The 15689-nt window shown below is 44.9% G+C and overlaps 1 protein-coding gene across 1 annotated transcript in view; it reads left to right on the top strand.

Annotated features, from left to right (window-relative positions):
* ABCB9 (ATP binding cassette subfamily B member 9) overlaps positions 1–12524 on the top strand; it is a 33285-nt gene extending 20761 nt beyond the window's left edge. Inside the window, exons 9-12 of the mRNA XM_024196164.2 lie at positions 2426–2599; positions 4500–4659; positions 7301–7437; positions 10780–12524. Of these exons, the coding sequence (XP_024051932.1) occupies positions 2426–2599; positions 4500–4659; positions 7301–7437; positions 10780–11079 (771 nt within the window). The 3' untranslated portion in view covers positions 11080–12524. The remainder of the gene's footprint in view (positions 1–2425; positions 2600–4499; positions 4660–7300; positions 7438–10779) is intronic.
* Positions 12525–15689: the final 3165 nt, after the last annotated feature.

Below are 15689 nucleotides of genomic sequence, written 5' to 3'. Positions count from 1 at the left end.
TGTCTAACGCCTCCTTAAAAACCAAATGTTGTAAGCCCCGTCCTTGGAGACATTTCAAACCAGACTGGACAAAACACTGAGAAATAGATAGTGGGGAACCATTCCACATGGCGGTGTGGTGAAAAGAGGGCATCTAGGGCCTAACGAGGGATACTTACGTTAATAAAACCCTTGTTCGCTCTTACAACTTAAGTGTCGTCCAGGGTCTTGAGTCGCGTTATCGCTGGCGACTCCCATTGTAGCGACCACCATTCAATGCTTTTATTAAAGACACAGAAAAAGAAAGGGGGTGGGAAAACAGTTAAAGGCTTTGCAATGCAAAGTGTTAAGTAAGGCTTTCGTTGTAATAATTCCCCTTATTTCCTTTCCCTTACTTGCTCTGTATTAAGATTTTTGAATAGGAGAAGCCCCTGTTTGACAGAGGATATTGACGATGTTATTAACTCTGTCCTTGATGGGGAAGAGAGAAGAGGTTAGTTTTAGGTGTCTTGAAGCTATTGCTGCAGCTGCTGCTGTTATTGGAGTCCAGTCCTGTTTCCATGAAGACTAAATAAGACACCCACAGACAGACAAAGGGGCAGAAAAGAACAGCAAAGATAGAAAATGCAGCTTCTGACTCGGGTGCTGACTTTCACTGGCTGCTGGAGGGACACAGGCCCAGCACACCCACTTCTCAGCCACTCAAGGTCTGGCAAACTTTTATCAGCAGCAGGCTGTTTGAGGCATTGCTACTAGCTGCCTTTCTGGTCACAGGCTCGTCATGGTGGTGCAAAAAGTGGAGATGTCTTGGCCGATTCAGCCAGATTCTGATTAGACAAAAGGCAAAGGAGAGGACAGGCAAGAGGAAAGATAACGTGGGAAGGGAGGAAGGACACATGAGGAGTGGGTAAGAACAGGAACCCACGTCTCCCGCCCCATGTATTGTTCAGGATTCAGCTGAATCTGGTGGCGGTGACTGTGTCCTTGGTTTCCTCTCTGGCCTGGCTTGAGGATCAGGACAGCGCAGGCCCGACGATCCCAGGAGACAGGTGGCAGCCATGACGGTGAAACTCGCTCCTTCCAGCCCTCCCTTTCCCCCGCTCCCATTGAGTGACCCCCAGATAAACAACGTCCAGTTGAAACACATTTTGGGGATTTCAACTGTCAACGTTCCCTCCCATTTCTAGACTCTTTCAGCTTGTTCTCATGCCAACCTGTGACTTTACCAGGAGCCTTGATCCCTGAACCTAAACCATCCACTTTGTACCAGTCTCTGCATATTCAACTTTGGCCGACTTTCATAAACAATTGTATGTAACAAGCTGAGATGGACTTTTGTTACTTTGCACAACTTAACATACAGGCCTCTTGGTTTTTCCTATCTTTCATGCCTATGATTTTGCATAGCTGGAAAAGTCCATCTGTGAGCTCACTTACTAGAAAGCCTTTTGTAGCTGTTTAACACTGAGACAGAAGGGATGTTTCTAGGTCACTCGAGAGGCTTGGCAGACTGCGAACCAGGTACTGATCTCAGATGCGTGGGATATATGGGTAACGGGTTGGTCTCGGAGAATCAGCTAGATTCCAAGTGTTATATATATAACACTGGAGGGAAACCGAGAGCAGGATATGTAGAGCTGCCCATTTGTGGTGGTGGTGGTTTGTGCAACTGCGGGCGTGTTGTGTTTTGTGTCGTGCTAGTGAAAGCTGTTGGCCTGTTCGACCTCCAGTAGGTGGAGGGAGGGCCCTGAAAAAGGATCCACCCATTAAATCAAAAAGAGCAGGGGTGAGATGAGAGGATGGGTACCAGGGCATTGCTGGACTGCCAGCCTTTGAGACTGAGCCGCAGGACAGGTGTAGCACAGGGACAGCAGAGAAAGCGTCCCCATGCTGCCCGGTGCCAGTGGGCCTCAATCCTGACCCTCTAGATCTAGCCCATTCAGCCCTCAGCTTCTCTAGTGAGACGACCAACAAAGTTGCCAGTTGTGGTTGTGCCTTTTATGATGTGGCCACCAGACCACTGGGGACTGGAGAGAGGCCACTGACCATTTCCAAGTTAAGTTGGGTCAGAGTAGCAGAGGAAAGGGGTGTGATCTGCAGTCTCTCTCCTGGCTTTTGTACATGCCTGTTCTATGAATAGGTGAGTTTGAAGAAAAGATGTTGGGCCCACCTGCTTGTTGTGGGGGAGGGGAGGAGTGAGGTGGAAGATGATGATACAGCACTGGGAGATTATCTAGTGGGAGCTCATTGATGCTCATCACCTGGCATTGAAGCTGGAGGCAGCCAATCAACCAGTGGTAGGACAGCAGCACTAAAGAAAACCCTGATCACTGTTTTCACTCTGTTTCAGCTGCCTTTTCTAGTGTACTCTCTGCAGATCAGACACATGGATGCTATAAAAGGCTGGGTACACAGGCTATCACTCACTCACCTCTTACGTTTACAGAATGTGTCCTTCACCCTCTATCCTGGCAAAGTGACTGCGCTCGTGGGTCCTTCGGGCAGTGGGAAGAGCTCCTGCGTCAATATTCTGGAGAATTTCTACCCTCTTCAAGATGGGCAGGTCCTGCTGGACGGGCAGCCTATTAACATGTATGATCACAAGTACCTGCACTCAGTGGTACGAGTTACTCATAAACCTATTATAGCTCTAATCTGCCATGGATCAAAGCGTTTTAGATCATTCAGGGGATACTGTCTGGTCAAATTTGGGCCCAACATTTAATTTAGCTCTTTCTGAAATGTTTCCTCAATGCCTGAGACTAGAGCTGGTTAAAAAAATAATCAATTTTTTTGATGGGGGAGTGGGGAGGAAGAAGAGGAAGAAATGCACTTCCCCCCCAAAAAAAAATTTCACCCCAAAATTGGCTTTGTTTTGACTAGTTCAACCTAAGACAAGTAGAACCATGTCCGTGATTGTTTGGGTGTTTTTAAAAATTCTAATATAAACCAGGTTTTTTAAATACTTTGCACTTCTACAGCACCTTCTATCCAAGGATCTCCATGCACTTTACGAATATTAATTAGTTAAATCTTCCAACACCCCTGTGACGTATATGATCCCCATCGGCGAAGCCAAGAGACAGAAAGGTTAAGTGACTTGCCCAAGATGACTCTGGAAGTCTGCAGGCTTCATTTCTTACACAAATAAACATTCCTCTGCAGTGGTTACAACCCAGAATACACAACATTAAGCTTCTGCATGAGAACCTGAAAACATAAGGGATTAGAAACTGACTCTAAACCAAAACTGAAATTGACTAGTCTTTGTCCATGACAAGAGAAATTTAAAAAATAAACAGTGGCATAAATGGTGAAAAGTAAATTAGTAAGTTTTTTTAAATCCTTTCCATTTAAATAGCCTGATGTTGTGGTGTCAGTAACACAAATAAGGCTGTTAATGTTTGTTGTATATGCTTTTAATATCTGCTGTTGCTCTACATGTGAATTTCTGAGAGATAGTTTGGAAAATTTGATTTTTAAAATGTAAGAGAGTTTACAGAAGGGGGTTATAAACTGCAGTTTGAAGCGGTTGCTTTCAGGGTGGGAAGGAGAAGGCATTGTTTAGGAAGTCAAAAATGACAGCTCTCTAACTTTCTAATTTTGGGATTGAAAAATGACGCAGAGCCAATAGGGCTGTGTGGCTGAACGGTCTAATTCTCAGACGCCCCACCAGTGCACTGTCTTCTATAGGCCTGGAGCACTTTATACTGACTTCATGCTTCTAGTGACTTAAATGGTTTTGGACATGAGTTTATTGTGTTGGTTGCTAGGCTGTTGCTGCAGCCAGCACCGACAGCGATCTCCATGCTGTGTTCAAGATGCCTAACCATGGTGACCGGATAGACTAAGCAGGAGGCTCTCTCTAGTCTGACTGACACATGTTGCCAGCCCTGGGACTGGTTTCGTGTTACTGCCTGGTGGACTATAAGAAATGACAGCCCTGAGCTTGCAGTGTTACAACCAAAATGCAACAATATCACTAGTGGAAGCTGCAGGGTTTTGTCCCATTGCTGCAGTGCTTAATAGGGTAATACCCTGAGATAAACAGACCAGATTCACTTTTGTTCTCCAAGAGCTGCACTTTCAAACAGAGCAGAAACCACAAAGCACTAGAAGGTGTTATTTCCCTTAGCTCCTACAGTGTTGTCAGTTTCGTTTCTTGGTTCAATATGAAGGTGGTGCGTAATCACTTCCCCACACTAAAATACCAGGTACATCTGGCAAAATGTGCTTCAGTGCTGACTAATGCCCTGCAGCTTCCATGAGTCAGTTAAGAGCTCCTTCTGAGGGCACAGCTGCATTGCTCACACGGGCAGCCTACAACAGAGTGTAATTAGTACCCTCGCTGAAATCCTCTCTGGTTTAGGCACTTTAGGTCTAGGTTTAACGGTGGAACTCTGCCATCTACACTCACAAACCAACTGGAACCAATTATTATAATCGGCGAGAGGACTGTAATCATTAAACTGTGACTGTTCTGTTTTGGTTCTGACTGCCTCTTCCCTTCCTTTCTGCAGATTTCTTTGGTGAGCCAAGAGCCAGTGTTGTTTGCTCGATCTATTGCAGAAAATATTTCATATGGTTTAACTTCAGTCTCATTCGAGTCGGTTGTCCAAGCTGCTCAGAAGGCCAATGCACATGCGTTTATCACAGAGTTGCAAGATGGCTACAATACAGGTAGTACGGACCATTTCGTTTGCTTCAGTTGCAGCAGAAGCATGGCACTTAAATATCCAAAACACTTCTTGGAGATTGGTGGTAACATACTGAGCCAGTCCTCTCAGGTTAAGGAATTAAATTCAGCTCATGTTAGCAGTGACCAAAACTCACTGACAGTTGATGGTTGTTGGCCAAGATGGCCTCTGACTGCCAAATATTGGGACTGGCTGACAGGATGGATGACTCAATAATTGCCCTGTTCTGTTCATTCCCACTGAAGCATCTGGCATCGCCCAGTGTTGGCAGGCTACTGGGCTAGGTGGACCCAGTGTGGCCATTTTTATGTTTCTTATGTTCCATGGCTTACTGTGTGTGAACTTAGTTTGGTCTCAGTTTTCCCCCCCCCCCCTTATTGACAGACTCATTAGAGAGGCCAAGGACTGAATGAGCTACGGAGTCTGAGCTATCTTCTCCCCTCAGAGGTGGTCTCTCCAAGTCAGGGCTGTGGCACCTGGTTGGGCTTTATGTGGAACTCTGTGCTATTGTTGCCCCTGGTATATCTGTTATGTGGCGAATGGGAGGCTTTAAGTCAGCTTTCCGCGGGAACAGGATTGGGCTCTGGATCCCTAACTCCTCTTTCATCCAGCGCCAGGTCCTGGACGGAACACACCCTCTATGTCTTTTAGTTTTTCAGTGCGCTTATTCTCTTAGCAATTCAATAGCAATAAAACTGAGCAGTGAGGCATAAACCAACCTGCTCCTGCTTACCAAGAAAATAAAATGACAATAAGTCTGCAGGAACAAGAGTTGATGTGTTGGTGACAGAAGCACTTTGCATTGGGACAAATGGCTTATATGATGCAACCGAAATGTTTCAGTTTCCCCTCCCATCTCTCTTCACTGAAAGATCTGCAGAATGAGTCTCTAGGGGAGAGAGCCCATGTAACTGACAGTATATGTAAATGTGCAGAAGTAGCAATAACTGGTGCTACCTTTCAGTGCTGAGGTTTCCTTAGAAGAACTGGTCAGTGAAGATTTTGTATAGTTGATCTTCCAGTCTCGTGTAGCATTTCTCATTCTAAGAGCAAGGGCTCTTGGAATCACTGTAGCATGTGTCAATCCCCTAAAATGCCGGGTTGACTGTGGTGATCCACTGCTGGAGAGAACAGTTATAGCATTCCTTTAAGGGTATGGCTACCATAGGGGCACAGGGTTATTTTGGTAACTTAGGGCCTGAAGGACTCCCATTGAGTTCAGTGGGCTTTGGATCAGGTCCTTATTGAGGAGTATTGACCTTAAAAATCCCAGGCCAGCATTTCCGAGGAGGGCACAGTTAGAATAGCTTCTGGGAGACTAGAACACCCATCTCTTCTTGTACCAAAATACTTTTGGTTCCTGTTTTCAGGGTAGGGGAAATAATACAAAATATCGAACAGGGAAAGTTGATCTGTATCCAAAGCATATTAATAAATATTCTGGAAGTGAGGGAGGGAAAACAGCTAAAGAACCTTGGGCCCTTCATTCTCCATCTAGCAGTTTGGTGGTTTACGTGAATGGTGGGTATCAGTTCAGTTTCCAGGGCTCTAGTGTGTATATAACACACACACACACACCCCCAACAATTGACACAAAGGGTACCGCTACACAGCCCATGGCAGTGAGCCTCCAAGCCAGGGACGACAGACTGGAGCTCACGGGACTTGTGCTGCTGCGACATGGTTGCACCTCAGGCTGGAGCCTGGGCTCTGAAGCCAAGGGAGGGGGATGCGCTTCAGAGCCTGAGCTCCAGCCGGAGACGCAATATCAACACAATTATTTTTAGCACGGTAGCGCAAGCGCTGTGAGTCTGAGCTTGTCATCCTGGGCTTGGAGGACTCACTGCTGCTCACTGTGTAGATGTATCCTTAGTGTCCCTGTTTGCAGTCTGGGAAGAGGTGCCAAGGACTGAAGAGGATCAGGCCATCGAGATTGAATGACTCCCCCCACCCCCCAGTTCCCTTGATGCAGTCCTTTCAGCTTAGGGATGAGGTGTATTAGGGCACTAGCCTAGGACTTGGGAGACTGCAGTTCAATTCCCTGCTCTGCCACTGACTTCCTATGTCACTTTGGGCAAGTCACTTAGCCTTAGGGTAACTAACCATTGGAACAGTTTATCAAGGGTGGGAGGGATAGCTCAGTGGTTTGAGCATTGGCCTGCTAAATCCAGGGTTGTGAGTTCAATTCTTGAGGGGGCCACTTAGGGATCTGGGGCAAAATCAGTATCTGGTCCTGCTAGTGAAGGCAGGGGGCTGGACTTGATGACCTTTCAAGGTCCCTTCCAGTTCTAGGAGATAGGATATCTCCATTAATTAAATTAAATTAATTAAGGGTCATGGTGGATTCTGCTTCACTGACTATTTTTAAGCAAGATTGGATGTTACTACTAAAAGATCTGCTCTAGGTGTTACTTTGGGGAAGTTCTCTGACCTGTGTTATACAGGAGGTAGATGATCACAGTAGTTCCATCTGGTCTTGGAATCGCTGAATCTCTCTGCAACTTAGTTCCCCATAGGGAAAATCGCACTGCCTTACCTCACGGGGGTGTACTGAAAGAAATCTGAATCCAATGATACATCTTGATTTTTTTTGTCTCATTTCCCCCCCCCCTTTCATCCAACAGAAGCTGGTGAAAAAGGAGCCCAGCTGTCTGGTGGCCAGAAGCAGAGAGTGGCTATTGCAAGGGCTTTGATCCGAGCCCCCCCAATCCTAATCCTAGATGAAGCCACAAGTGCCCTGGATGCAGAGAGTGAACACACGGTTAGTAGGGCTAATTCAGTTTATTCCAGGAAATAAATAGGAGTTAAGTCTGGACTTTGGGGTACAGACGGGCAGAGACCTGAGCTGCAATTTCTAGATGGTGGGCCTGCATAGTCTGGACATAATGTGTTGCCTTCTTAACATCTGGCAATTGTATGAGCAGGTGAGAATTAGAAACTAATTTCCGCTTTATCTTCTTTCAAACAAGATTGTAACCATTACAAAGGGAATGATCTGGCATCTATAACATACCAAGACTAATTCAGGTTCAATACAAATCGCTTTGCCCAGGGAAGAAGTTAAACAGTGCACAGCAACATTACACAACAGCTTAGGACAGGGAGTGGAGAAAACTGTATCCTGGTGAAACTGCAGTAAGGCAGAATGTAATTGCCTGAGCTGGAATGTAGCCAGGACACCAGAATGAGCCTCTCTGCTCTTGCCAACAGTACCCAGGGAGCCTTCAGGGATAGTGAGCAGTCAGAGCCTTTGTCTAGTCTGATATGACACCTTGGTACCACAGCGCCCCCTAACATGTTGGGATATTGCTTTGGTACCATCTTGAAGGAAAGTTGGTGAATCACCAGCACCACTTTCTGCAGCACCTCCATTTTCCATAGAGAGCTCCCATCTGAGTACAGTAACTCCTCGCTTAACGGTGTAGTTATGTTCCTGAAAAATGCTACTGTAAGCAAAACGATGTTAAGTGAATCCAATTTCCCCATAGAATTAATATAAATAGGGGGAGTTAGGTTCCAGGGAAAAATTTTTCACCAGACAAAAATCTATATCTATCTACACACACACACACACACACACACACACACACTATAAGTTTTAAACAAACAATTTAATACTGTACACAGTAATGATGCTTGTGAAGCTTGGTTGAGGTGGTGGAGTCAGTGGGTGGGATATTTCCCAGGGAATGCCTTGCTGCGAAATGATTAACTAGCACTTGGCTGAGCCCTCAAGGGTTAACATATTGTTGTTAATGTAGCCTCACTCTACAAGGCAGCAGGAATGGAGGAGACACAACAGAGGCTTGGCAGTGGCTGCAAACATTCCCTGCAGAAACTGAACGTGATGATGAACCCAGGCTATCCCACTGGAGCGCACCACTCCCTCCACTTTCCAAAGTGCTGGGGGGTGCATGTGTGTGTGAGACAGATGCGCATTGCCTCTTTAAGTACGCTGACCCCACTCTAAGTACACTGCCTTTTTAAGTAGATCAGCAAGTTGAGACAGCAGCTGCTGCCAGCAAGCTCCCTCCGTCCTGAGTCCTGTCGTGTACCCCCTGCTCTGTGGAGATGCGGTGCAGGAGCAGGGGGACACCCTGACATCAGCACCCCTCTTCCCCTCCACACCCTGCACAGCAAGCAGGAGGCTCCCGGGAGCAGCTCCAAGGCAGAGGGCAGGAGTAGCACACGGCAGTTGTGGGAGGGACACCTGAACTGCCTGGCAATTGATAGCCTGCTGGGAGGCAGCCGCACAGGGAACTTAGGGGAGCTGACGGGGGCTGCCAGCCCACTCTGGTTCCAAGCCCCCACCAGCTAGGTCCAACAGGCTGCTCTTTCTGCAAGCAGTGGACAAAGCAGGCATCTGCCAAACAACGTTATAAGGGAGCCTTGCGCTACTTTAAACGCGCATGTTCTCTAATAGATCAGCGACGAAACGACGTTAACCAGGACGACGTTATAGATATATATATTGAGATATACCTATCTCATAGAGCTGGAAGGGACCTCGAAAGGTCATGGAGTCCAGCCCCCTGCCTTCACTAGCAGGACCAAGTACTGATTTTTGCCCCAGATTCCCTAAGTGGCCCCTTCAAGGATTGAACTCACAACCCTGGGTTTCGCAGGCCAATGCTCAAACCACTGAGCTATCCCCTCCCCTTTTAAAGTGAGGAGTTCCTGTAGTGATTTTCCCCAGACTTGCTTTGCTTTCAGGGATCTGATGAAATCACAGCTCGAGGAGGTAATATGACTGCAGATCTACTGAACAATTCAGCAAAAATGTGGGGACTTGAGATCCATGGTTGACTGCAGCTGGTTTGAATACCTCATGTCGGAATGACTCAGTTGGTAGCACTCGTCTGAGTCAGACTGTGGAGCTGAAGTCCCACAGCAGGACCTAAGGACATATCTCATGCTGATGCTACAGTGCAGTACAGTGAGCCTGGAACACTGTTAGGAGCGGTCAGATGCATTGTATTCTGAACTTATACACTATCATCTCAGTACACGATGCAACTTAATATGAGGCACCATAGCAAGATGTGTAGTCTACAGTGCCTGTCCCAAAACAGCATGATCCCTGCGGTTAAGAGAAACTGGCTCTTAAATGTTGAAGCTGGCAGTGGAAGGGTGTTTAATATAATATACCTTACATTTATCCCACGGCATTATGCAAACTTCCAACCATTGAAATGCAGCCATTTCTAGGACAGAGTGCACCACCTGCCACACTCCACAGCAGCGGGATGGAGGGGAAGTTTTGACTATGGTTACTGAGGAAAATCTTAATTCTTAACAAATGCGTATGGGTTCATTAACGTCCACACACAAACAGATGGGACTTTGGAGTTTGGAAGGGCCTGCCTGAAAGTCCCACTGAAATATACGAAAGGCTGAAACTGGCTCTAGTCAAATGGAAATACAGGTTTGTATTTGTGTAACATGAATGCATTTCAGGATTAGTACTGATGACAGCCAGATGCTTTATTAATGATGACAGCTGTGAGACTACGGCCATCTTTGTTTCCAAGCAGGTAGAAGGTGTGTCCATTTGACACATACCTAACATAACTGGCTGCCTTACTATGTTAAGAAAAATGTCTTTTTTTTTTTATGCTGCCTTTATTGATGCTCAGCCAGCCAATATCCCCTTTTTTCCAAAGCACTGCATTTAGTAGGTGCAAGCTTCTTTCAGCCCCTGCCACTATAGAAGGGCTTCTAAATTCAGGGCCCAGTCCTAATGAGAGTTCACCTTGCGGGATCAGGGCTGTAATCTCTAGACCCACCAGACCAGTTGGTGGCTGCAGCAGCTGCTGCTGCATTGCATGGATGGGCTTTGTGAGTTGAATTTTGAGCGGTTTGAGGGAGTGCTTAGGAATAAGTAGTCCATCCAGAGCAGTGATATTCATGCTTATTTCCCATTAATACTAATGGGACATCCTGTTAATAGATCCATGTGTATCCAGAGGAGAATAAACCTGTTATTCCAGATTTCTTAGTAAGGAGTCATAAAAGACACTCTCCCCTGCCCCCCCTCCCCCATGAGTAACAGTGACATTTGTGTGTTAATCTCTTCCCTTCCCAACCCCCATCCCCCAAACAGATTCAGCAAGCAATTTATGGTGACTTGCAGAACCACACTGTGCTTGTCATAGCCCACAGGCTGAGCACTGTCGAGAAGGCACACAACATCATTGTTTTAGACAAGGGCCGAGTGGTGCAGCAGGGAATGCACAAGGAGCTCATGGAAGAAGGCGGCCTTTATTCCAAGCTGGTGCAGAGACAGATCCTCGGGCTCGAAACTGGCACAGGGGACGGCTATCATCTGGAGACTAGCTTAGCTGCTGCCAGTGGACATTCGATGAAGCCGCTGGGAGGACTGGATGAAGAGTTCAGGGTGTGACGTGCTCTCTCTGGATTGAGACAGGATGGTTACAATCCTGTAGCTCACAAGTGAGAGAGCACCAGGGATTCCATGCAAGATCCTTGCTGGGATGCTGAAACAGGAGTCCACTGTAGTCCAAACTCGGACACATTACTGTAGAACAAGGCCTGTTTACTAGTCACGCATACTAACCTTCCAGTAGGCAGACTGGTAAAACAGGGAAACAATGGGCCTGGTTTATTAAGGGGAGTTGGGTCTTTAGCAATTCCCAGTATTTCTACTGGGTTTCTTTTCTTAGAGTCAGCAATTCCCAAGGCAGTTGATGAGGTCTGTTCTCTCACGGATATGCCTGTTTAATTGCTGTTAATTGTAACGGGTGTTATACACATGCATGGAGGGGAAGAATGAACCTCCTTAAGGAACTTCAGGAGGTAGTTCTGTGAATTGGTAGGAAGACATTGAACATAAAGTAAGAGCTTGATCCTGCAGTCAGTCTGGTGCCAATCCCACACTCAGTGAAGTCAATGGAAAGACTCCCATTGGTTTCAATGGGAGCTGGATCAGCCCCAAAGTGCAGAACTCTTATTCAAATCTATGAGAGTTCTGCACAGAGTGTCTGCAGGTTCAGGTTCTGGTCTAAACCACTACCATGCAGAGCTTTTATTAGCTTCATTGCAGTGAGCCAGGGGCCCACCGGCATATCCTGCCTTCTGAATCGCTGATGGAGTTTGGTGATTTTTTTTGTTTGTAAAGGATGTAAAGTTTTACCATAGCTTGGTTACTTTTTTTTAAATGGCTCTATCTCTGTGGGCACCAGCATGGTTTCTGTCTGGCTCCATCATCCATTGAAAGCCAGTCAGTCTTATGTTTGTTTTTAAATTCACAATTTCAGTGCCGGGTTGAGAAATATTACCTAAAACCAGGCATAAAATATAAATGATGGCACTTTATAAACCCTACCTAGGCCCCATTCAGCTATGGGCTATGCTAGCAGCGTCAGTGCATGAGAAATCCATACCGCCACATTCCTTGAAATCTAACTGCAACTGCCTGAATTCCACATTTAGTTCTTTGATTATTTTTATTTATTTATTTATTTATTAGTCGGAGGGCAGAAAGAAAGATACCATTTCTAACTGCATACAACACTGGTGGATCTGGTCCAATCTTACGACCACTCCATAAAGATTGGCAGGAATGTTTATGCAGCCAGCAAGGTGCTAGTTTAAAAATAGCATTAATTGTATCTTATACAGGGAAGATTGATTCAGGTTGCGCAGTTATTTAATGACCTCAAGCACTTTAGCGCTCGTGTTAATTACTTTCCGGGGTTTGGATGCTGCTCTGTAATACTTTGTGGCAGCTTTCTCGTTTGCAATGTTGTTGTTTTTTATTTTTAAAGTGACATTTTACAAACTGTTTTAGTGTCCTCAAAGGGGATACTTTAAAAATAAAATACTACCTCTGCCGTTCAACTTCATAACCAGCGTCTCAAGGCTTGATTCATTTACAAATAAGTTGCAGGTTATTTTTAACAAGACAACTTGTGAATACAACCACATACCTTTCTGGCCCTGTCATTGGGAATGATGAGATGCAATACCTACAAGGATCAGGTTATGCTGAACATCAGCTAATCATATTGAATCCTAACAGTAGGTGTAACCAGCTTCATGACTTGTTTTTATTCTGCCTCTCATTTGGTTCGTATGTCTGCCCTTCTGTGTGATATTATCTGATCATTTCACAAAGCAATGTGCCCCATGACCAGCTCTATCTTTAGTATCCAGCCTTTGTAATGTGATAAAAGTCTGGGCCTTGGAATTCAAAGGTAACCCAAGGGTGATGCCATTCCTAGTACAATCGTTTGTTTTATCTTCCTGTGCTTGTGAAATTCTGCCTCATTCTAGAGCAGAGGTTCTCAAACTGAGGGTCAGGACCCCTTAGGGGCTCGTGAGGTGATTACATGGGGGTCGCAAGCTGTCAACCTCCACCCCAAATCCCGCTTTGCCTCCATTTATAATGGTGTTAAATATATAAAAAAGTGTTTTTAATTTATAAGGGGGGGTCGCACTCAGAGGCTTGCTATGTGAAAGGGGTCACCAGTAAAAAAGTTTGAGAGCCACTGTTCTAGAGAGTCATCTGTACCATTCTACGGACATTTCCACAGTAAATAGCTAGGCACATACCTGATTGCAGAAAATTATTCTATAGGGGTGACAGGTGTATGGACCCCATGTAGAAGCTGAAAGGGGTAGGGATAACTCTGCATTTACATCAATTTAACTAGGAACAAAATCAACAGAGAGTCCTGTGGCACCTTTAAGACTAACAGATGTATTGGAGCATAAGCTTTCGTGGGTGAATACCCACTTCGTCAGACGCATGGGTATTCACCCACGAAAGCTTATGCTCCAATACATCTGTTAGTCTTAAAGGTGCCACAGGAGACTCTGTTGCTTTTTACAGATCCAGACTAACATGGCTACCCCTCTGATACTAGGAACAAAATGTGGCCAATAGTCCTTAAAAGTGGAGTAAATTTCTACTCTTTAGCAAAGTCTGAGAAATATGATTAATGGACCTAGAGAATACTGCCTTTGCCTATGAAGTGCTGTTTAGAACAATCCTAGGTAAAGAAAATAAAGTGCCAGCTAACAAATGGGATGCTGGAAAACAGAGCCAGAGGTGCTTGGGTGAGCTGGAGAGTCCTATAAAAAATTAAATGGGGTATGTAAACTGTAATACATTTCATTGCAATGCCAGCACTCTCAAAGATTGTACTGAACCTGAGCCTGCATAGTGTTATGTTAAAATGCACTCAAATAGGAATCTTGGTTCCCAGGCTTATTATAATAATCTCATTTGTATTAATACTCCAGATGCTTAGATCCTAAGAACACATTGGAAACTGCAAACTGGCCATATCAGTGGCAACAGTCTGACCTGACATCAGATTTTGACTTTTCTAGGTATTCATTGCCACAGATGCTGGATTCCCTGCTATATAGTAGAACAACTCAAGGCATTTTTTCTGGATAGGGTTAAATTTTAAGGTTTGTGAATGCCCTAAGTTATCCTGTCAAATCACAAGTAGGCCTGGATCTTTCTTTATGCTATGGTCCCTAAGATTTCCTTCTAGCTTTGGTGCCTTAGTATGATCCCAGACTAAAAGTCAGGATATTAATCGCAACTCTAAGACTGACTCTGATTTTTTGACTTGGGCAAGTACTTAAATAATTAATATTTCCAGATCACTGCGAGTGTATAATACATTCTGCCTTCCACGAACATACAAACTCACAACTTCCAGTGTTACCCCATCTATAAAATGGGGATACTACTGCCTCACAGGGATGTTTGTATCAGTTAACATTTTAAAGCACTTTGAAGATGTCTGCAAAGTATTTTATTCTTATTGTGCCTGTACCATTGCTATAGTGAAGGTTGAACTAGCTGTTCTATTCGAAACCGCCTCATTCATTCATCACTCTGTTCAGACCCTGTTGAGTTATGCAATCCTGGAGAAAAAGTTTTCTCCTTTTAAGATAAAGGGTATTTATTTTCTACACACATAACTCAACTGACTTTGTTTTAAAACTTAACCTCTTGACCTTGGTACTGAAGGCACATGCTGCAGAGCTGGAAGAAATTAGGTTTGGAAAGAAGTTCAGAATGATTGCAATTGCTATGCTGAGCATGTGTAGCACTTTCCTTCCTACAGCTACTTCATGTCATTCCAAGAGCTGTGTGCATACTGGCATAAACATAGCTGTGTTTGGTGTAAATGCTGAAGGACCCCACCAAAAATCTATTCAAGGTGAGATACTGTGGTCATAGCCACGCATCAGTGACACATGGTTACATCTGTACCTTCACGCTGACAATGAATGCGGATGTCCTGTTGACATCACCATGGAAACATAGTGTGGTGAATCAACCCAGCTGTGTTTATTTCAGTACGTGTATATTCTAATACATCTGACTATGCCAAAATAAGAACATGTATTTATTTCAGTGGTTAGGCATTGGAGTGTTTGGTTACACAGGTATGTGAAAACATTACAGATCCACAAAGCACCTCTGTTTCAATATTTGAGTTGCTAGATACCTTTGTTTTTCAGATTCGAGCACCTTAGCTTCTAGGTCTTGTGCACTGACTTCACTGGGAATTTATGATGACCAACGTGTCCAGGACTAGGCTCTTGCTGTATTGCCTCTGTAGCAACCCCTGCCCTTTCTAGCTTGAGAAGCAAGGCACTGACAATCAACTCTTGATCTCTCAACTAGCACTGGGACCACTGTCTCTACCCCAATATTCTGGATGGTCACATCATTTTGATACATGAGAGAATCAGTCTTTGACTAGAATGTGGAGTCTGAAGAGAAGCACATGGGGGCTCCTCTTCCTAAATATAAACAAGGAAATTAACAAGTCACAGGGTAGCTTGAACAATGTACGTGGTGTTTGCCAACCAGACTTACAAGGGTTAATAGACTCCAAAGATTAGATTTGCAATTCAGTTTCTGTGTAACTAACCAGTTTTTCCAGGCAAAACAAGCTGTCGAGAAGGTGACTTGCAAAACATGGATACACCTAATAAATATGCGCTTGTACCAGAAATAAC

Source organism: Terrapene carolina, unplaced genomic scaffold (assembly GCF_002925995.2).
Source record: "Terrapene carolina triunguis isolate 2854851 unplaced genomic scaffold, T_m_triunguis-2.0 Scaffold234, whole genome shotgun sequence".
NCBI lineage: Eukaryota > Metazoa > Chordata > Testudines > Emydidae > Terrapene > Terrapene triunguis.
The sequence above is the reverse complement of the archived record's forward strand: the minus strand, read 5'-3'. Positions and strand labels throughout refer to the sequence as shown.